This window comes from Prorops nasuta, unplaced genomic scaffold (genome assembly GCF_024137725.1).
Source record: "Prorops nasuta isolate Cenicafe-Biocafe unplaced genomic scaffold, Cenicafe_Pnas_1.2 PNAS00014, whole genome shotgun sequence".
NCBI lineage: Eukaryota > Metazoa > Arthropoda > Insecta > Hymenoptera > Bethylidae > Prorops > Prorops nasuta.
Window position 1 is genome coordinate 2,553,206 of NW_027116811.1, and position 22,499 is coordinate 2,575,704.

General features: G+C 41.9%; 1 protein-coding gene across 15 annotated transcripts in view; it reads right to left on the reverse strand.

Annotated features, from left to right (window-relative positions):
- The window catches only part of LOC136778624 (ecdysone-induced protein 74EF-like), a 172,628-nt gene that overhangs the window by 7,636 nt on the left and 142,493 nt on the right, over positions 1 to 22,499 (reverse strand). For 6 of the 15 annotated variants that reach the window (XM_066735636.1, XM_066735627.1, XM_066735626.1 and 3 more), the window contains 5 exons: positions 18,022 to 18,192; positions 17,048 to 17,128; positions 15,980 to 16,165; positions 7,729 to 7,947; positions 1,830 to 2,012 (listed from right to left, as the gene is read on the reverse strand). In XM_066735636.1, the coding sequence (XP_066591733.1) occupies positions 1,830 to 2,012; positions 7,729 to 7,947; positions 15,980 to 16,165; positions 17,048 to 17,128; positions 18,022 to 18,081 (729 nt within the window). In that variant the 5' untranslated portion in view covers positions 18,082 to 18,192. The remainder of the gene's footprint in view (positions 1 to 1,829; positions 2,013 to 7,728; positions 7,948 to 15,979; positions 16,166 to 17,047; positions 17,129 to 18,021; positions 18,193 to 22,499) is intronic. The other 9 variants (XM_066735631.1, XM_066735629.1, XM_066735638.1 and 6 more) reach the window with 6 other exon arrangements.

Consider the following 22,499-nt stretch of genomic DNA (forward strand, 5'->3'; position numbering starts at 1 on the left):
TAGAATTAGTAGCTGGAAAAGAAGTAGCGAGTGTATGTATATAAGCAGCCTACGGTGCTGATATGGTGGTATATATAATATAGCGAATTCCCGACGCGAATCCAACAATGAGAAGTCGAGTCATCGTACACAAAAGAGAAATCTCAATGTTAGGTGAAAAAAGTGCGTGATTCGAAATATCGAGCGATTTTCGATTGGCCGGGGGTTTCACTGCTCGTTTCTGGAGCAGCTCGAGGGGATGACACATTTTCCTTCTGACATTTCGCCATCACCTCGTGTAGTCGCTAAAGCACAGCATGCATCATCGGCGCAAGCTCATTATTACACAGCTCTAACATCGTAAACGGTTTTGGACCCTGTTCCCGCGTACGGTGATTAGACACTCCAAAATTTACGAGCTCCAATCGAAGCACGCGCGCATCGAGCTCGATCCATGATCGATTTAAGATTTTTTTTCTCCTCCCTCTCAGAGTTCACTCGATGCGCCCGTGTTCCAACCTGTCAAGCAAGGTCAACGATCGAATCGCTGTCCAGCTGCTATTCCGATTCGTTGACGGTTGGCTAATGATAATAATAAGAAGAGTCTATACGCTGAGAAAAGAATCCTTTAAATGAAATTTATCTTCGACTCGAGTAGCTCCAGTTAAATATTTGCTCGGTTTTAATATAGATACAACTGCACTTTTAATTAAATATTGATTCTCGGAGGATTCGAGCAATTTTAATCCGATTAAATAAATTTTACTAATGGCGAGTAAATATGAAACTGGAGCTCTTTGAAAAAAGAGTTGTTCGAATCAACGGATTTTTTTATCGGTGTATGAAATTTGTACGGTAAGCACCAAAGCCACGCGCGTCTCGCTCCCGAAAGCTTTAGCTCGTGAACGAGCGAAACGTGCTTGGTTCGAACCGACAAACAACAAAAGAAGATAATTAAGCGATCTATAAATACATTACGAGGCTTAAGCTCTGGTGGTACGAACAACATTGCAACGACAGTAGAAAGCGAAATTAATAAGGATTAGATTGTAGAGAGTAACAAAAAAAAATCGAGGAAAATAAGAGCTCTGATTGAGAAAAAGTTGGCAGATTTCTTCCGAAAATTCAGACTGACAGTAAAATGGACTTTTAATTTCGAGATAAAGAAAGAAAGAGAGAGAGAGAGAGAGAGTACCGATTATTTTTTTGCTTCTAAAAATTAATTCGCGCGATTAGTTTTGCCAGAGCAAGAGAGAAGAGAGCCAGAGACAAAGATAGATAGATGAAGATAGAGAGAAAGGGAAAAAGAGAGAGAGAGAGAGAGAGAATAAAAGGCGATAAAAAATTGCACCTTAGACTCAGTGCGCAATTATGCATCGTGCATATGCGATCAATTTTGGCGAAATGCAATCGCGATGTGCCGTGGATAAAAAGTGCCATCGCGATGAAGCGGGACGCTTGTTAGAAATCAAATGAAGGGGATGAAGGGGGTAGCTAGAGCTCTAAGCGCGCTCAGCAGTGTATTCACAATCGCAATAACTATATCGATATATAACTTAAACGTACGATTACTCGGAATCTCCAAAACTGACCTACTTCGCGGCTCTTTCCTCCACGATTTTTCTCCCTTTTTTTTTTCTTTGCTTTTTACAGGATCGAATTTTAATTTGCCAAAGAAGCAGGCAGAGATTTTTAATTTTGCATTTAGACTTGGGGGAAAATGAAAAGTTGTTATGTACCATATACATGTATACAAAGGGAGAAAGAGAGACGAGAGAATGCGTTCGGAGGGATAAGCTTAAGAGAGTAGGTCAGTCCGGGAGACTCCGTTATGAAAAAGGAAAGTGTACTTCATGCATAAGCCGTGGTACCATTAGCAGATCATCATTGGAGTCGCGCATCCGCTTCTTGCCCAGCTCGATGCTGGCCATATTGGCAGCCTGGAGTCCTCCGGAAACGGCAGTTGCCGGCACTCCTGACATTCCACCAGCCATCGCTCCCATTCCAGCTACACTCCCCGGTAGATTCGCAGTCTGCAGATTTTTTGTTCAATCATCGACACCATCCACGATTTTTCGCAGCCAGTCCATCAGCGAGATCCATCCAATTTCCGGTGCGACGATATTTCGACATTATATCGGTCGGTTCGTGGCCCCGTTACGTCAGGTTTGTCGACGTTGTGCCGGTGGTCGGTTTGGCGTATGCGTGCGATGATCGGTCAATTGTGCGTTTTTCGGATATACATTGTTGGCAATTTCGCAGGCGTTAATTGGCAGGTAGCGAAGCGCACGGAGGTATTCAGCAAGCATGAAGAAGCATCGTCAGGCGAGAGGGCAAGATCAAAATCAAAAAAAGAAAAACAGACCAGTTGAGGCTAAGGCAAGAAATGGCAGTCGCGATTTTTCGTTAATTAACTTTTAACACGATATATTTACACGTTACTATATACTGTAACAATAAGAGCTCAGTTTTTTGTTGTTGTTGTAATTAACTCATTATTTTCCCTTTACTTCGATCAACGGGTACGTTCCTCAGGAGTACATCTAGCTGTATCATTGCAGTTATATATATATATATATCTGTGCGCGTGTTTCTGTGAGCCTGGCTGTGTGTGGTCGCGCCAATGCGAGATTCTCCCAAACGGCAGATTCGCCAACTCTGCGTTAAACGATACTCGATCTCTGCTCGAAAACTAGCAAAAATTCAGTGAAAAGTTTTCTCCTTCGAGGAGATCCCCGAGCATTTGTCTTACAGTCGCGTTAATTCGAGAAAAGAAGTTCGCGAGGGAGTTAAAGGCAAACCGGCCAATGGTAACTTTTTATGCTATTGACGTTTCCCGTGGGAGATTCGTGCTTCTTTTGGGATGAGAGATTTCGCGACATCTGCCAAATGAGAGAGAGAAAAAAAAATAAATGAATGTGGAAGACTAAAGGAACAAGACGCAAAGAAAAGGACGATAAAAGACTGAAGAATTGCTGCGCATTGCGCGACCACTGCAGTAGAAACGGAGTAACAGAAAATAATGCTAGTATGTACCAGTGGCGTTTACTAGAGTCGATACTGAAAGAAAAAAAGTAATATTCGCCTAGACAGTTGAAGAGTGAAGATCAAGAATTATTAAGAGAGTTAGAGAGAAAGAGAAAGAGATAGAAAAAGAAAAAGAAAGAGAGAGAGAGAAAGAGAGAGAGGGAGAGAGACAGAGAGATTTTTATACATAATATTAAAAGCATATAGAGGTTTCGATCAATAAAAGAGACAATGATGGATGGAGATCGGGATGTAGGATCGTCGATTGCTGAAAATTAGACAATAATCCATTGTTTCGGGAACCGCGTGTGGACACCGGAAATCGAGCTGGCGTTTCTGACTCTCTGGCATACCTGCAATAATCGAGTCATTCTGCCGATAATTAATGAAGAGGCGTATCCCTTTTTTTAACGTCGCCATTTCTCATCCAGTCAGTGCCCTCAGCGAAAATGCCAATGATTCGCCAAAGAATCGCGCACAATTTATTACATCGTAGCTTCGATCTTCTATACATGTATAATAGATATGTACCTGAAAGTTTTAAGTAAAACATGACATTTTTTCTTTTTTTGCTTTTGTTTTTTGCTCCTTTTTTTTCGGTATTTCTCTCTATGACACCTTTCCAGAGTGATCCTTGCGACGTGCTCCTCTCGTCCTGGTGAAATTTGCGAATCCTGCACGTGTGCAACAGCCGTGTGAATACAGACGCAGCTTCTCATCAACTCGTTAACAACAGCTTTAACGACCTCTCCGTCTATCATTCCACTTCCCCCTACCGCTCCCGTGTGTGTAAGTGTTTGTGTACGGTCGAGTAAATCATTTTGTAAAGTTTCGTGGCCCTCGCGCGTATAATTTCACTCGAAACGCTTTCACGCTCACCCTAGACAAATTCCAAGAGTGCATTTTCCAATTTTCCGCGATTATCCACTGGCCTCGAGGGATACCGGTTTTAACCAATGAATTTTTCAATCGCGACTGTGCCAATTCATCCAACGAATCATGAATCTTCCTGCTCGAGCAGAGTCTCCGGATTTTCCTACTTTTTCAGGGAGCGTGATATCGACGAGGTTCGAGCGTTGACCAGTGGATACGGAGAAAGTAGCGAGGTGTTCGGGTGATAATGAGAAATAAAGCGGGCGAGACAAGATTAAATTAAATAAAAAAAAAAGAAAGAGTGAGTGTGTGAAAAAGAATCCACGATACTTACACAGAGTCTTCTCGAGAGGACGGAGGGAAGACAAGAAGTAGAAGTAGAAGAAGAAGAAGAAGCTTAAGACTGTGAAAAATTGGAGAATGAGGCAAGAGAAAGTGCGGTTCGCGAAACGTATAGAATGCACCCTTGGAAAAATTGAGAATCATTTGTAGCGAATGAAACTTTCCTGCCAACAAGCTGGTCTGCCGCAATCATCCCGATCCCGTGCAGCGATCGTCACTCTCCTCTTCCTGTGCGTTTGGCTGTGTGACCGCAGCTTTCTCCCCCGGCGGCCTTCCGAAGGTTCGCTGAAACCTTTCACCCTCCTCTTTTCACACAGTCATCCCATTCACCCTACCACTCATCCCTTCTCTCGCACCTTTCCTACACTCTACATCCGTACCGCATCCGATGACCGCTCCAACTTCTTTTCTGTTTTCCACTCGAGATGGTCTCCGGCTCGATCAAACTCGCAATTTTTCCCTCAGAGATTTTGCCAATACCCAAAACGGTTCGCGCAACAGGTGAGAATCAATTTATTCGCCTGTACATTCCTGCTAATCTCGCTCCTTCCGCGCCTGCGACTCGGAGGGAAGGAACTGCCTTTTTTCGCTCGCTTTTCCATACCTTTCCATTTATTTATTTACTCTTTTTTTTATATTCTTTACTTTTGTCCTCTCTTTTCTTTCGTTGCTTCGCTCTACCGGTCTCCGTCGGGCGGAGAATACCCAGGACGGACCGATCCCTGGCCCACACCTCCCACAAACCCGTGTCGAATCTTTCAAGAATTTTAGTGTAGCGTTTTTTGTGTGGGGCAGCAAAACAGCAGCAAGGTTGATATAGCCGGGGTTCGTGCAGCACAGCTTGTCAGCAGGGTGGTGTACGTGTCATTGGTAATAACAGACGTTTCGTTACTACTTATATATCGTTATTTACAGGGTCCTCGCCACTTTCCTCCTCATCAAAAGCTATACATATGCAAAAAGAAAACCGACCAAGGACAATTTCTCGTCACGCGCGAAAGAGACTTTTGATGGACGAAAGTGGAGCAGACGATATCGAACACTGCGTTTAATCAATTTCACTATGAACTAGGTACCGATCAGGTGAGTGGTGTATTGCAACTAGTTCTTTGCACCTGGATAGCTGCGATAGGCTGCTAGAAAGAGAGAGAAATAGAGTAGTGGTGTTGGTGATGTTAACAAGAACTCAGTCTCGTGTACTACTCGCTACGAACTACGAAATGACTGAACATCATACAGGGGATGGTGTGAAATGAACGAACACAAAAGCGACAAATATAGGGGGTGGAGAACTATAGGAGCGTATATAATAAAAAATCATATAGAGCACTAAGAGAGTGGGAAGTTTGGAGATAATTCGGATTAAATGGATGGGTATTGATATATAAATAAATAAATATATATATATATATTCTGTGATAGTTTCGTCGATCAAAATCGTATCTTAAAATGAACAAACGTGTCTTTGATATTGTATAGAGAATGATGGAAATTTCATTGTCTTTTCATCCATCTTTATTCTTGTATATTTTTATACGTAATGGAGCAATACGATTTGAAAATTGACAAAACTACCAAAATTTCGGCGGCTGCGCAGCTCTTTGCCAATTTTGCTTCGGTTTTTTTTTCGGCAAATTACGCGTGTGTTTAGTGCTGAATACGATAGTAGACATATGCTACATAGAGAATGTGGGACTGTAAACACGTACGTAGCATTGTAGAGAAAAATGGAGAGAGATAGAGAAAGAGCGAGAGAGGGAAAGAGAATGAAAGAGCTCGATAGGTACATAGCACAGATAATACGTGGAGAATTTTGCGATTGGGGGAGAAGCCAGATAGATACCCGGTGAAGATTGGCGAAAAGCAGCGCAGGAGCTAAAGCTTTTTCGACGCAGCCCAAGAAGACTTGAAAAGAGTATGAAAATAATGAGAGATAGATAGAGAAGAAAAGGAGAGAGAGAGAGAGAAAGAGAGAGAAAGTAAGAGTGAGAGAGAAAGGTGAGTGGTTTTAAAAAGATGTAAACGAATGGAGAAATGACGAGAAGGAAAAATAGAGAGAGAGAAAAGTTTTGGAAAAGGCGAGAGGGAGGGTGGAAGGATTTTCCAGGTAGACGAACTCAAGACGTTTTATTTATCGCGAAGAGCAATGGATTCACGACTGCTGGTGAAATTTTTCTTGTTATCGCTTCCGATCCGGCAGGCTTCACTTTCTCGAGTAGTTCGATCCAAGTGTAGGAAGTATGGCGCGATACTTGGAAAGCGCAGAGCAGCAGACATTACGGATATGAAAAGCCGTAGTTTCCGATGCTTCTCCATTCCCCTTTGCATCGCTTCCATTTGGTTTTAACGCTATAGAAAGGAGAATGGCAAAGAAGAATAGGAAAACAAGCGAAACTCGTAACGCCAAAGTTTGGACAAAGTTCGGGATACACGGATAGCTCGTTAACAGGACGAGAGACTTTTGTCAATATTTTATATGCATAGCTGGAAGGAAAAAGGTCGCGAGACTATAGTTGTACGATTAAATTATCCAAGCTTGGCACCTGTCGCTCTCTCAAATATTTGACTAGCCGAATAATCGATTTTATGCTAAAATTCGTAATTAAACAATTGGTTGCTGGCTATTAATTGCAAGTTTTAACATCGATCTCGCTATTAATATTTAAATAATCGTTAATGAACCAAACGAGATTACGTCGCGCAGCAATAACAGTAGGTGAGAGTGATGTTTCGAAATGGAAATATTATTTTACGATGAGGAGCGGCCGCGCGAGATGAATGATATTTCTTAGCCTTTCTCCCTCCGCGCTCCGTAGGCAGCTGTAATTCTAACAATTTCTCGTTAAGAATACAATTTTAATAAGACCGTGTTACCACCTCGTAGGTTTTCCTCGTATCGCGAGTCAAAAAGCTAAAATTGAGCTATGGAAATGTGAAGTGCACGATAAATAGGAGTATCGGATTAGACGGAAAAAAGGAGCTTTTCACCCGAGGGAGACCGAACAAAAGAGCGACTGATATAGTACATAAATGGTATAGATAAATCTGTCCGTATATTATAGAAGAAAAGAGAGAGGGTATAGGGAAAATAAAAACATGGAAACAACATTTTTCCTCTCCTCGACGAAACGAAATAAAGTACAACGTAATACCTTAAAGCAATCTTTTGTTGCTTGGATGGTACAAGGATCGTAAGAAGCGGAATAACGAGGATTAAGGAACAAGGTGATAAAGGACATTATCACTAATATTAGGCGAAATGAAAGTCGGAAAATACACAAGATAGGTAAGTATAGTATATAGATGTACGGAAAGAGAGGAAAAGATGAAGTTAGAGGGTGTGAAATTAGAAAGGAAGGAGAGAGTAAAATATAAATAAGATATAGTGAAAGAGAGTAAGTGGGAGATAGCGTTACAGTGTTGGAGTTAGAAATGGAAGAAAGATCTTAGAGATAGATAGATAGATAGAGAGAGAGAGAGAGAGAGAGAGAGAGAGAGATGCATTACCGCAATGCTAGCCCGAGATTGTGCGGCCTTAATGTGGGCTTGAAGGTGCAGAGGGGGGTGGAAATAGCGGCAGGGGTCCCGATTGCATCGGCCCTTGACAGCGTCCATGCAGACCGTCACAGAGCCGTCCTCGTTCGCCTGCACCGTCTCGAGGGGGTGCGCAAACCGGCACTCCGTCTCGCCGCGTTTGCACGCCCCGCGTTGAAACTCGCGACATACCTACAGCAAGAGCGAACACGCATGGCATGGCACTCTATCTATGGGGCTAGAGGGCCTAAGAAACTATAAGGGGCTTTGGGGCACACTGCGACTAATTCTAAGGGCTTGGGCTTGGGCTTTTCATTCTACTTTTTTTTTTTTTTTTTTTTTTTTTTTTTATTTTACTATTTTATCAACTCATCCCTCACGAAGTTCGTCTTGCACCTACGGACAAGATCCTCTTCGATTACAGGGGAATCACTGCCTTGCAACGACAACCGTTATTCCTCTGTTCAATCATACCTCGAGTATTTCTTATTGGTTACGCTTCTCAATTTATTATTATTATTATTATTTTTATACACACCCCGTTACTGTGTTACTATTGCCAAGTGCAAACTCGTTATTTTTATACATCATCAAAAGCTCCCCCTTTCAACTTTCGTTTGATCGAACAGATTTTACAAAAGCTGACTGCTTCGGACAGGATTCTCGAGACACGACAATCTTTCTTGGTGAAGGCGGGGGGAGGGGTGGGTGATTCTGGGATAAAAAGGTTCCTGGGATTTATGTGGTTGAGGAATCTTTTTTCTTTATCCGTCTAAATATGGGGATCCGGAAGTTTGCAAGGTATTCTTTGAGGAGATGCTCGTCGTAAATTGATTGACCCTCGCCCCGCCCAATGAGGTCGCAGGATATGGTGATTGTGTAACTATATGGGGTAAAAGAGGAACATTTGGGGATTTGAGAATTCTCGAATGTTAGGGGATGACTGGTTCGAGCATTCTTATCACAGTTTACTTCAACCAGCGGGTTATTTCGCGCATGCGTTACACGGGTTTAGTGATCTACGGCACAAACGATTCGAGACGATCCGCGTTCTTATCAGGGCACCACCGACACATTTCCTTTCCTTCGTCCAATTTTATAACTGCAATGTCATACGTGTAGAATTTAAAAAAAACAAATCTTTCATCCCTTTCCCCACGAATCGTCTCTGTCTCGTTAATTTTTCATGCTAGAGTTCTGAAAAGCATGCAAGCCTCGTACTTAAAAGCTGAGAGTAAGCGTAACAATGGGATCAATGCGAGTTTAATATGGGTCAGTTGTATTCTGTTATCGCAAGCCTCTATCAAAGTGCTACGGATTAGGAAGCGAGACGAGAAGCGTTCAACGTCCATTTTGCAGTAGACATCCGTAGACAAGTTGCGAGATATCCCGGTATTCGTGCCTGCTACTAATTAATTTTCCATCAGCGTGCCTCGGATAAGTTTCACCGTTAACTTGCATCGCGCTCGAATACCGGGCGCTCGCTCGGACAAGTCTCGAAAGAAATTGGAAAACAGAAAAAAGTGAGAGAGATAGATAGAAATAGAAAGAGAGGGGGGGGGGGGGGGATTTGAACGATCAACGAGACACACACGTACATAAGCGACACATGACAGTGTACGGAGGAGAAGGGAGGACGGAAGAAAATTCTGTTGATAAGGAAAATAGCGTTAAGAGAGAGAGAGATACAGTGGCGTAGGCGCAGAGAAAGAGACAGACTGATAGATGGAGAAAAAGAGAGAGAGAAAGACAGAGAGATTTAGAGAAAAAAGAGCGGTTGCGAATGATCCCTTCGAACAGCTGATACAAACAATGATTCGTCTATATACGCTGATCTGCCTGTGAAGGTAATTTTGCGAATGAAGCGATTGAGAGGGTCACTCGGCGAGAGTAGTCTGTTAACGATGTCTCTCGCATTTAGTAATTTGCAGTAGAGCGGGAAGATAGAAGAAGACTCGGGCCCCGCGCGTGTCTCTTGAATTCGTGGAGCGTTTCGCAGACTCACCCCGACGAATAATCGACGGTATATAAGAAATTCGCGAGGAATCTCGCGTCTCTTCTCGATACTTTCTGTAAACTCGAGTTTCGCACGTGTCACCGTTAAATCTTTGAAGTGTAGGCACTTCGAAAGAAAGCTAGGGTTTGCGAGAGAAGTGTACCTTGAATTTGATATTCCCCGAATGCACTCGAATCCACCCTGCTACTACCCCAACCCTCCCCCCTTCCAATCCGACATACCGAACCGTGAGGAGTAAAAAAAATCAAACGAAGCATCGCTTGGAAAGTTAGAGTGGTACCCCTTATACTCGGAACGGAGAGTCTGTGTAAAGGTCCGCATTCGTCTCTTATGGCACATTATATTCATGAATGTTGCATGGACACTAACGCGAAAAAAATACTTGACGCGGGATTTTTTTGTCATCGAGATTTGCGGCGTGCAAGGGTTTGCCTCTCGCACTCCTAGGGAATTCGTATAATTGCCTCTTGTTCTCTGTTCGTGTATTTGCGTGTGACTGTACGGATTGTCGTGTACACTCTTCGATGCGTGGGTGTGTGCTCGTGTGCGCTCAACGCGGTTGGAGAAAAAATCGCGGAAAGATTCCCTCCACTTGTCGTTTGTACATATAAATGTCGATGACGTAAGGAGAATGGAAGAATTCAATCGAATGGAAGCTAGGATGAACGAGTATAGTAACATCGACGAAGGGACATATATAGTATACGGGTTTTTGGAACGATTTACGTGCGGCTTTCGTGCATCGATCTCTGCGAGTTCGCCGACGGAAAATGATTTCTCCGGTCGAGAAAAGGGAACTCGAGGCGTAGTGCCAAAATAAATAGCCTAGCCTAGACAAAAAGCCTTATGACAAAGAGTCTGATTGTTCACGAATGCCTCAGAATCTTTGAGACAAGATTTTTCAACGAAAGATAAAGAGAGATAGAGAGATGGAGAGAGAGAGAGAGAAAAGGATCTAATTTGATAGCAGTAATACTCTAGTGTATATATATATATATCGAACAATCATTTTCCACACAAATGTGGGGAAAAAAATGTTGAATATATTTCTTATTATTACGAGGCAACCGAAGATCGTATAATTACAACGGGGAGGGAGCTTTTCTAACACAACGCGTTTTATTAATGTTGCAAAGGAAGCTTGAAAAAACACGTAGGTGAACTTAGAGATTCGACAAAGCTTATACAGAAAATCTTAGATGAAGTTTTAATAAGCGCATATATTAAATAGCGGTGTGACTCGCGGACATTTTTCTTGCCTACGGGTCTGTCAGTCTCCGTGTGTGATGTATCCATTTTGTGTGTGTGTGTGCGCGCGTATAGTGTTTGCTCTCGCGTGTGTACATGCGTGCACGTACACGCGCACACGTACAGCAGGCGTAAATGTGTGCGTGTACGCGTACATAAAATGTCAAACTTGCATGCGATCGTATAATCTTAAGCACCTTCTCTTATAGCTGTAAAGTAAACACTTAATCTTTGCGCTAAGTACATTATTGAATTAGTAAAAAAGAATTAATAGTGTAAATTATAAAAATTCTGGCGCTGAAACGAGACACAATTATAGTCGCAAAAAATTAAATAGCTTTATAAGTATATAGTATGTATAATATTATATAAATATATAAATTTTTTATACGAAGCTGTAAAGAGCATTAGCTTTAGTGCAATTACTGCGAGTTAGCCTCGACAGGTGCTTGCCTGTTTTGCAGCGAAACTTTTCCATGACGATTGATGAAAAACTGTTTTAAAAATACAGGCGTCGACCACTCTAGTTTAGGAAAGAAATTAAAGCGTTTCGTGCAGCGGGCAGCCACCTGCCTAGGTAGCGGGCTAGCCAACCAAATGAAACATTTATATTTATACGTGTTTTACTAGAAAAGATAAATTAAACGTTAAAGATCAACAAATTGGATTACGAAGAAAAAGAACAGAGGGCTGTTTATTTTTAACCAGTTAAGTGCCGGCCTGTGAAAAACAAAAAAATATTTAACAGTATGTACAAATCAATGCATCGTGATTATGCTGATATGTAGCTAATGAGCGTGAACTATATAGTATATATAGTATATGGAAGAAAAATTCATTACACTGACAGATATTAAATTTAGTAACATATGTCTAGATTATCATTCACTAATTTCATTCGCTACTACATTGTGTTAGGGTTATAATATAATACTGTTAGCTATACGACTCGCGCTCCTTGATTGGTCCAGCGATTATTAGGCATGATTCACGCGTTAATTAGACAGCGCTTTAAAGAGGCGCAGCATCTGCTTTTATCTCGCTTGGCCCAATTAATAATTATCACGGCCTCTCGACGACGAAGACTCGCTTTGACCAATCAAGGCGAGCAAATATTAATGTACCAAACGGTATATTCAAACGTGTTGATAAGATTGATATTAATGACAGTATATACTAAACATCAGGATTCAGATCACAAGTGGAAATGAAAACGCGTACGTCGATCGACTCGAGAGACGATCGATCATCGACGATAATACGGCGAATCAACTATGCAGCAAATTAAAGTGCAAAAAGAATGACGTGTGAGGTAATGAATAAAAAAAGAAAAAAGAGAAGGATGGGGCAGAGATAAATTGTATTCTGAACCCTTTGGTACATAAACAGGCAGCAGGCAATTAATTATAAGACCATTGCTTTTTTGCTATGATGGGGACTGACTTTTTTTTTGCGTAATGGTACATAGGGTGGAAATGGGGAAAATGTTGAGAGTGAAATCTTGATAGGATATGAATTAAAGAGAGAAAGAGAGAAAGAGAGAAAGAGATAGAGATAGAGAGAGAGAGAGAGAGAGAGAGGCAGATAGATAGAGAGAAAGCGATCGAACTACGATCGATTGTAATGGCATACGTGAGTACGTCAAGTAAGTGTGAGTAAATTTATTTACGCATCTGTCTATACGCATGTCACCGTAATCGATAGTCAACATTCAAGATCGTCGTCGTCGAAAATGAAATTCCCCTTTTCTCGGATACTATCGTGAGTGAGACTATCTGTGTGTAATTGATTCTTTGCAAATGGAACTTTGTGTTTTAGCGAATACACGAAATAGCTGAATATATAATCCTACTGTTTAATTGTATGGTCAAATTCTCATGACTCTAATAATTGTACAAAGAGTGGTCACATAATTTTTAGCATACTCGGCCAACGTTTGTCTAATCAAAATGTAGCAAAGGCGTATTACAAAAAAAAAAGAGAAAAAAAAGAAGATAGACGATGCCAGATAATCTAAAGTAAGAGACATATAAAGCACACAACATTTTTGGTCATTGCAATTGATAGTAGATTCAATAAACAACAGTCTGTTTATTTTGTTTCAATTTCAATTATATTTCTTTTATTTATTTGAGTTTATCACCAATAAACTTTACGTGACCCGGACTTAAGCAAGTCATCGCAATACATCAGAAATAGATATATTATTAAGATTATTATTTAATCGTCGTTAGTTTAATATATTATTCGATATTACAATAAATATTACCGTAAGACCAATCGTTAATATTAAATCGATGGCATATATCTTTCCGATTTCATTCTATTTGCAATAATTAATTAATTAATGACATTACATTGCGTATATTCTTATTCGTCGTATTCTCTCCTTGACTTAAATGTATAAATACGTAAATTCGATCTGTGTTCTTCCATGAAAGGGGAAAATGAAGAGGCCTTGTGGTTTTCTGTTACTGTTAGAGACAAGAGTAGTAGAGGATTATGCAGATGCGTGTTGGGGTAGTATGGATATATAGAGTGTGTATCACACGAATCAGACAAACATTAGAATCATCGATTTTTGACAATACGATAATCAGTTTTGTTAATTGTACGAATACATAGCAAGTCAAATACCGAGAATCAAAAAAATTGTATATAACACAATAGAAAGTATATCCCTTGTGTCACCCAGGCTGGAAATATTATATTTATAATTGCATGAGAGAAATAGTATAGAAAAATAACCAAGAAAACTAATATTGTACTCTCATACTTCAAACATTCCAATTTGCAATCATCCATGTATCATGAGGTACTTAACACCATCAGGTATCTCTTACAAAAATTTTGATAAACACGATCTACCCTCAGCGATATTTCACGCGTCGTTGATTCGCCAATACGCGATATAATTAATTAATTTGTTAGCCTACCTACTATGTACATATATCACTATGTTCGTATGCAGGGATAAATTGCTCCTCTCGAGTCTATCGTATCGCACAATCCCATCAAGTTCTGCATACCAACATTAATGTGTATTTATTACGACACTATTGTTCTCAAGTACTAGTACAAATTGTGCAAATAATCCCTATATGTGGAACTGAACCTTTTATAAACTCATTCCTTCTCTTTTTCTTCCTCTTCCTTTGTGTGAAAAATAAATAATATACAAAATAAAATGCACAACTTTCTCCAATCGTTTCTTGCTTACGAATTTAAAAGTGCACACAAGATTAAACGACGTAATTCCACCAATCCGATTAAACTTTTATCCTATAATATTCGTAGAATAATGGTTATAATCTTATCCCGTATTCATATCTCGCAATGACCGACTAATCTCTCTCCAACACTCTGAATTATACAATGATATAAAATAATGTAAGGCAAATTAACTATTCGTCTCTAACGCGGAATATAAATACGGGTGCCGATAAGGCATGAGAACTTTTATCCTTAACGTATGTGTGTGTTTCTGTTGTGTACATTACTATAAAAAAAAAAATAAATAAAAAAAAAGAAGCAAAGGAACGACAAAAATCTGTTGAGAAAAAAAATATATCTGTAGAGATTTAGAAAATATTCCTACTATAAATATATAGTTATATATAATAATATAAGAGTGATCTCTTTCTCTTCACTAGCCATAAATAATTTGTTTAATAAATTAAATCGTAGTCGAACTTAATATTATTTATATAGACGATACTAATATAGAGTCTCTTTGATACACCTGAACCGCGTTACACAATATAATATAATATATATTTCGTTTGTATCTTGTCATATTTATATATGTATATATCTGTGCCGCCAGTGGTGCGATGATTGTTACCACTGGGATACAATATCCATGTGACTTTGGCCAAGAGCCAACAATATGAGATAATACCTAAGTTTCAAAAATCTCTTATCTTTCTCTTATTCATCCTACTTTACTATCTAATCGGTTGGTCTTACAAAGTCATACCGTTCCCTATTATCTGCTGTATACGTGCCAACAGCACGTTGCTCGACCTTTGCACCTCAAAAGTATTACAATAATGAATAAATTTCGCTGGTCTCTTACAAAACAGAGAACTGTGAACCATTAAAATTTAAACGATATATATTACTGAACGAAAGAAAACAAAGAAACAACAATAATAACTATAGGTCAATTCACCTGATATATCAGTTAAAAATATTTTGTGCCTTTTACAGCCCTGTTATCCTTTTCCTCGCATCTTGCAAAGTCCGATTTTATTTCCAGCCTAGGCTCTCTTCAAAATGCCGTACTCTCGCACGCGTCTCGCCCTTTATTTTTCAATTGGTTCGCGGTGAAATCTGGATTGCTCACCCCGTCAGTTTAAATGCCCATACGTTTCGATTAGATTGACAAAAAGGAGGATCGTACAGGAATTATAACGATCAAGTGAGGAGGAGGAGGAGGAGGAGGAGGAGGAGGAGGGTGGATGGTGGTGGTGGGAGGGTGGTTCTTCATCTTTGCGAAGAAAGAAGACAAATGAAGAAGAGATAAGAAGAGAGAGAGAGAGAGAGAGTGAGAGAGATAGTAAGAGAGAGATAGAGGGTGGGGTTGAGGGGGAGGGTAATGGATGGGGCGAGAAAGATAAGGAATGAAAGAGCGAGACGCGATTAGTAGTAGGCGTGAACATACACGAGATTGTGAATGGCATGATGATGATGGTGATGGGGATTGTGCAGGGGCGTGCAGAGGGAGGTGGCTGTGGTGGTGATGGTAGTAGGCGAGGGTGTATGATTAACAGATTGCATCGTGGAAACGGGCGACACCTGATTGGGGGGACCGGCCGGCACTTGATACACGGTATTGGGCGCTGCGGCTGTTGCCATCGGGCACCGAGCGCTGCCTGCCCCGTGTTGGGCCCCATGTTGTTGTTGTTGTTGTTGCTGTTGTTGTTGTTGTTGTATGTAGTTTGGTGGTAGACATACCTCGAGGCGATCGGTACGCTGCATCTTCTGCGGCATCGCCACCGTCTGCGGAACGACGCCGAGTGGACTTCCAACTCCCGTTGGATCCGCAGGACCCATTATCGCCGGCATTATCGGACTTGGCGCGAAGTACGGACTGTACGTGTTGCCCACTTGCGGCATACTGGTCAGGTACGGATTTGTCGCCTGTGAAAACACCCGGAAATCATCCAGGCAACCAATGTTAGTACTTTTACGCCCCCTGCCCTCACCCGTCGTCTCTCATCTCTAACCCCAGAGATCCGTTTAGCAATCTCCTGGAACCAATACCCAACTCGATCCGCGCTTGCTAACAATTTCATCGTCCCCGTATAATCCACACACCCCCCCCCCCCCACATATTTTCATTTATCACGAGACTCGAGTTTTTCTTAGCGAGCGCAACAGGTGCGCGAGTAGACTATTGTTCCATAAACATTTTACGGATCGTGTAGAAATATCCCATTCGCGCTATGGTGCTATATAGACATATAAGCGGGAACCTTTGCGAGAAGTCAAAGAAATTTCGCTATACCGATTCTCTATTTCGCTAGCATGCCTTTGCTCTTGGGGAGAAAGAAAATCGTAAGAAAATCGCACTGGTCCAAGAAATCCTCCTCCGAGTTGCTATTTATTATTGCTATGTAGCGCACGAGTCTATTTTCTCTGATCAAACTGTATAAAACGTAATTCCGAACTCTTTGGACGATTCTTGGACTAGTGTCGATGCAAATGTATCTTCTTTCAATAAACAAACATCTCTCAAGCATGCAGTTCAAACTATTTCCAGTTACTGTGCTGCGCGATTTTATTTTTTTGTTTTTCTAAAAATTAAAAAAAAAATGTGTTAAGCTCTCTTACAAACGCTTACTGATTACAGGCGAATCTCCGCGACCGGTAACGATCGGGACACTTGCGTGGAATTGATATAGCTAAGCTACGTTGAGCGAGGCTCGTGTAAGAACGACGATGACAATGTCTCGATCGTTATCGTTCGCGGTTTTTAAAAACTAAAGAAATTAGTGGAAGCCAACCAAAACCAGGAGTTACCATAAAGGCGTGGGTAGCGAGAAGTTGCTGCTGGATTTGCTGTTGAAGGTGATGGTGTGGTGCCGGAGGTGCTGGGGCCTCCTGTTCACCAATGACGTAATTGGAGAACACACCAACAATCAACCACAACCACGAGAGCCACAGCGGCAAACATAGGGGACAGACAGGCAGTCATACAAGTAGTATAGGATTCCATGTCATATAGCATGACTATGAATGTATATATAATGATAAAAAAAATGAATGAATCTCTTTTTCAATAAACGCTATATCTCGTTCCCGAAAATCAACACTGATCGACTGTTGAAAACTCGAAGGAAAAAATACAGAGTAATCTATTGTGTCTCGACAGGAATAATGAATAGTTTTTTTTTCTTCTTTTTCAGAGCACATGAGTAGATTCGAAAGAATGAAAATTGTTTAAAATCTGTGCTAATTAATGGTAAACGATAAAAACGAACTTTTGGTAGCTATTGTAATTATCGAGTAACATGGATTAATTAGGTACCGCTAGGAGATAATAAGGATGACACTGACCAAAAACATGCGCCGTGCTGATTTTACTGGAGGTTTTATCACTCTGCAGTGCAATATCCGCAAAAAGAGCACGCAGGTGAACGCTGAAGCGTATAGCTTAGTTTCTCGGAAGGGGATAATTGCGACTCTAATGAATTAGAATGTCACTGATGGATAATGAAGATTAGAGTTTTACTATTAGCTAACGCGACAAGCCAATTGGAAATTATGATAAGAGACAATCGGTGGTTTGCTTTGGCAGACTTTAATCGTCCAATTACGGGGAAGTTAACGCTTCAGCGTTCACGAATCATGTAGGGGTTTCCTACCAAAGGTATCTAATGGTAATCCTCGACTAACACAGACAAAACTTAAGATCTCTCGATCGTGGTAATAATAATAATGTAATGTGTGTGAGCAGCAAAGACGTGGTGCAACGGTTTGAACTTTTGACGTACCACTGCGGGTACCTGGCCTGGCACGAGTGGCTGACCGGGTGTGAGGCCCATCTGTTGCATCAGAGCGTTCTTCAGGGCCAAGTGATTGCGTCCATTTATCAAAAGCTGGTCCTTCAAATGCTGCGGGGGATGAAAATATTTGCACGGTGGCTTCTCCCGGTTACACCGACCCTGCAATCCGAAAGAAAATAATTTTAATTAACGTCATGATCCTTTGTGCAAACCATGAACATAACAATGTACATATAAATATACATCAAATATTGAGGCAAAGTTATGGTATTTATAATAATATCCCCGAAGATATTCGCGCCTGGTTAAAAGTTCTTCCGCATTCTGGCTCGTCTCGGGAATCTGAATGGCTCCAAGTTGAGCTTTAAAGGAAAGTGCAAGCGCGTTAAGACGAAGTGTTGGCTGCGACCTGAAATACGGAAGCGACACGCTTCGTGGGAGATGCTTACCGGTAAAGTGTGGGAGTAAGCGCACAGTAGGGGATGAGGGATGGGGAGGGGAGTGGAGGGGTGTGGCAGTGAACGACGAGTCTACGGTGGGTGTCGCGGTCCTACTAATTAGACCTTAACAATATTAGTTCAGGTAAGATGTCTGTACAGGCAGGGGGGAGCCGGGGAGCTGTAGTGGCAACCACCAAGCTGGCTTTCTTACGGAAATCCAGTGGCTTTCGGTAATAGCAGCTTGCGAGCGTAAACTCTCCGGCCGAGCGTTCAAATATCGCCTAATTAAGCACATTCAAGAGTTTCGGGGAACAACCTATATATACCTCGACGAGGAGAAAGTTTTGAACCAGCGTGAATCCCATGGACAATTTTCGACTTTCCTGGACACGCCTCGTGTGCACTTCCTCTATATACATGTACATCACCACACCTTTGCAATTATATTTGTTTATGTCCCGCAAATAGTTGAGCGCGCCAATGTTGGCGCCCAGTGTAAACTCGCGCCGTTTATTAGGCGGAAGTCTATTGTGTATATATATATATATATATATATATATATATAGAAAGTGCTGCGTAGTCGAGAAAGAGGCGCAATCTCGGATAATGGAGAATTTTTCTGCTGTGCCGAAGAAGGAATTAGAGCTTAAGGCCACGTGAACATTAAAAGTAATAAACACGAAAGCACGATGTCGTTATAATGCAAATGGCGGTACCTACGGGGAATTTAAGCTGACGCATATTTTAGGTGGTGCTAACTGAGCACGGTATTAAAGCTGATTTAAGGAGTCTACCGATAAGAAACAACGTCCCCTTGAGAGCCGTGCGCTCTACGCTTCCTCTAATTTTAACGACCCTTTAATTATATTTATAGGTTCTTCAAAGATTCGCCGTTAGATCAACGCCGAAAGTTGTGTAAGTAAAATAGAGCGGGAAAAAGAGAAATGTTTTAAGGCTGGCATCGAGTCGTCGCGACGACAGCGTCATCCTCCTTTCGAATACAAAACACTCCGCCACCTTTCTACACCGTAATCGAATGTAGGAAAAAGTCTGCTACATGGAAAAGGATGGGATGCAAAAAGAGTGGTATATATATATATATATATATATATATATATACAAAGCTATGTCGTCGTATAAGTAAGTTTGACGGATGTTTCGACTTGCTGTACACTCTTTGCGATACAAAGTTCATTACGGCCCGACGACCTGATAATTGCATCGAGATTGATCGTTGCTCGTCTAGGAGGGAAAAAAGCTGTTCTCTATAATAGGAGTCTACGGTAGTAGGTGAGAAATAAGAGAGTTTTACGAGTGGAGGCATGAAAAAGGATAGATGGACGTACGAGGGATAAAAGGAAGGAAGGAAAAGCAGACTGGCAGAGTCACCGAGCCGTTGCAAGGGCTGTGGGACGGCTGAGCAAGATTACTAGGATTTGCGCGTAGATTTGCATATCGATTTTCTCTGTAACGGTGTCGCATGGCACCAAGCGGCACACGATTTGCTTTAATTTTGTTAGGGAGTACCGAGACGATATTAGCTCTCGCATGCCAACTTTCTCCAAAAGTCTGCCCTCTTTTTTTCCAACCTCCCCCACGAATTACCCGAAATTCCCATTCGCCAATAAAGTAGCTCCCGCGTATATCCTCGAAAATCCTGCGGACTTTAAGAGCAATGACGTAGAGTATATCCCCCTTTTTTTTTCGAGATTACGATATTTACGAGTGACGTGGCAAACTTGGCGACCATAAAGTTCGATGGCGAACATCCACGAGATTAGCGACGCTTTCGGGTCGTGTAACACGCGCTCCCCGCCCCTCCTTCCTGTCGCCAGCAGCAGCAGCAGCACCGTTGCACCGTGCGGAGTAGGAACATAAGGACGAGGGGAAAGAAAGAGGGAAAGAAAAGAAGGAAAAGAACATGAAAACGCAGGAGAGTTTTAGCGAGGACTGCAAGATGGTTAATTCGAAAAGTGCGGACGGGACGGCAGCAGCATGCGGAGACTCATTGTGTGTCGCGGCTCGGAAAACTCTCACGGAGCGTTCAAGAAAGCCAGACGAAATGACATTAGGGGTCTCGTTTCATTACGCGAGAGATGTGAAAGCCCGGTCGAGTCAGTCGGTGGCCTTTGTGCGAAAGAAGCGCTTCTCATTTTCACTCATCCCCTTCCTCCTTCTGGAGAAACGAATTATTCCGTACCGTCGCGGAACTTATGGTTGGGAAGATTTCCATTAGCTATATAGGGAGCAAAAAAAAAATGCTTGCACAACGTGTTTACGTGTGTGTGTGCAGAGGCTTTGGTATCCCGAGCGAAGCTCTCGCGTTTAATTGCATTAACATTTGATGCTGCGTACGTACAGTCTCTTCTGATGATACGGACGGATCTCGAAGGACCGGAAGTATGTTTTCAAGCTTCTTGCTCGAATCCCTGACTACGGTCGGCGCGCGTTATATAATTTTGGTCATCGTTATCAGAAGGGGTGGGAGAGGGGGGGGGGGGAATATCGCAGGTTGCTATATCCAAGGCACGAACGGGACTAATGATGTGACATTATTAACGATGCTCTTGCCACTTCGGTGAGAAACACTTTGCAAGTAAATTAGAGAACGGGCCTTGCTCGCACTTCTCATTATCCCCCATTCTAGCGAGCGCGTTGGAATCACCGTGATGACGGCAAAGAGGCTCACCGTCAGCGCCAACTTCACACCTTAATGCGCAAAACTTCACGTCGTGTCGTCGATACCGGCCTCTTTATGTAGATCACGAACTCTATTAAGATCCGACCCCTTGCCTTTCGCGCTTGTATTCACGCACATACACACGTGTGTGTGTTCTATATATAGGATATATCGTATATCTGTATGCGTACATCTCATCCTATTCATTCGATCATAATGAAACGTGTCCCATTTTCACGCAATTATCGTTCATCTCCTATACTATATATATGAAGAAAAACATTGAAATTTCGTAGCGAGCAACGGAAGGGGTTGCTTATGATTGGGAATAACACGATTAATGTTGTCCACGGCCCATTTGAAAATGTACTTCACACTGGTCGATGGCCTGTACCGAATATGTCAATACCGATCGGTTTTTGATAATAAATACTAATTAAGTGGATAAACTGGCTTTGATAGACAGCTGGCGAGCCGAGCCATCGCCAGTTTCCCCGGCAAAATTCATCCGTTCCATTGGAAAATACATTTTCATATTCTTTTTAAATTAAAACAGACTCCATTCCTTAATTGTTGCTGCCTCGTGTTGAAATTTCAATTGCGCGTGATGAATGTAATCGAGAGATTATATATATATATATATATATAGAGAAATGAGAAATATGTTGATTTTCGGATACTCTTAAGTATATAATGCCTTAGAGTCGAGTGTGCTTGCGAACCGAGCGACGATTTAACAAGATGTGACTCCAAGTGCGAGTTATCGTTTAATGAACGGCACTCCGAGTTCGGGACGGTCGAGTGCACTAGAATGTAGTGTGGCGCGTGGTGGACCAGGCCTCTCCACTCGGCTAAGGGTTGCCGCCATCCTCCCCGAGCGTTCCTTGAACCAGGAACGCCTCGCAATCCTCGAGGAATCCCGAAAATTTCCACTTTTTATCGTTAGACTCATCAGCGCTCATTTACCTCGGCAAGCAGCGCCGATTGGCTCTCGTGAATTTTCGTGAAAAGCGAGGAAATGCTGCTGGTGCGCGCTCGTTAAAGTTTTACACAATCCACACGTATAGAGGCATTCGTCTGCCTCGTGGCCATTGGGAATTCTTTTTCAGGAGCTAAAGTGACGCGAGGATAGACGGGAGGCTGGCTCTTATTGAATAACGATTTAGGGAATTAGGAAGTTCAAAGGCGACGCCGGGATCTTCGTCGGGAGGAGATGCAAGGTGTGTGTTTGCATATTGAGGTAGGGGGCGTCTCAAAGGCGAAGACATTTTTCCGACTCTAACTGATAAAAAAGCGGTAGACCTCGTGGTGTGCACAGTCTCTTTGCGCGATATTCCCTTCACTTT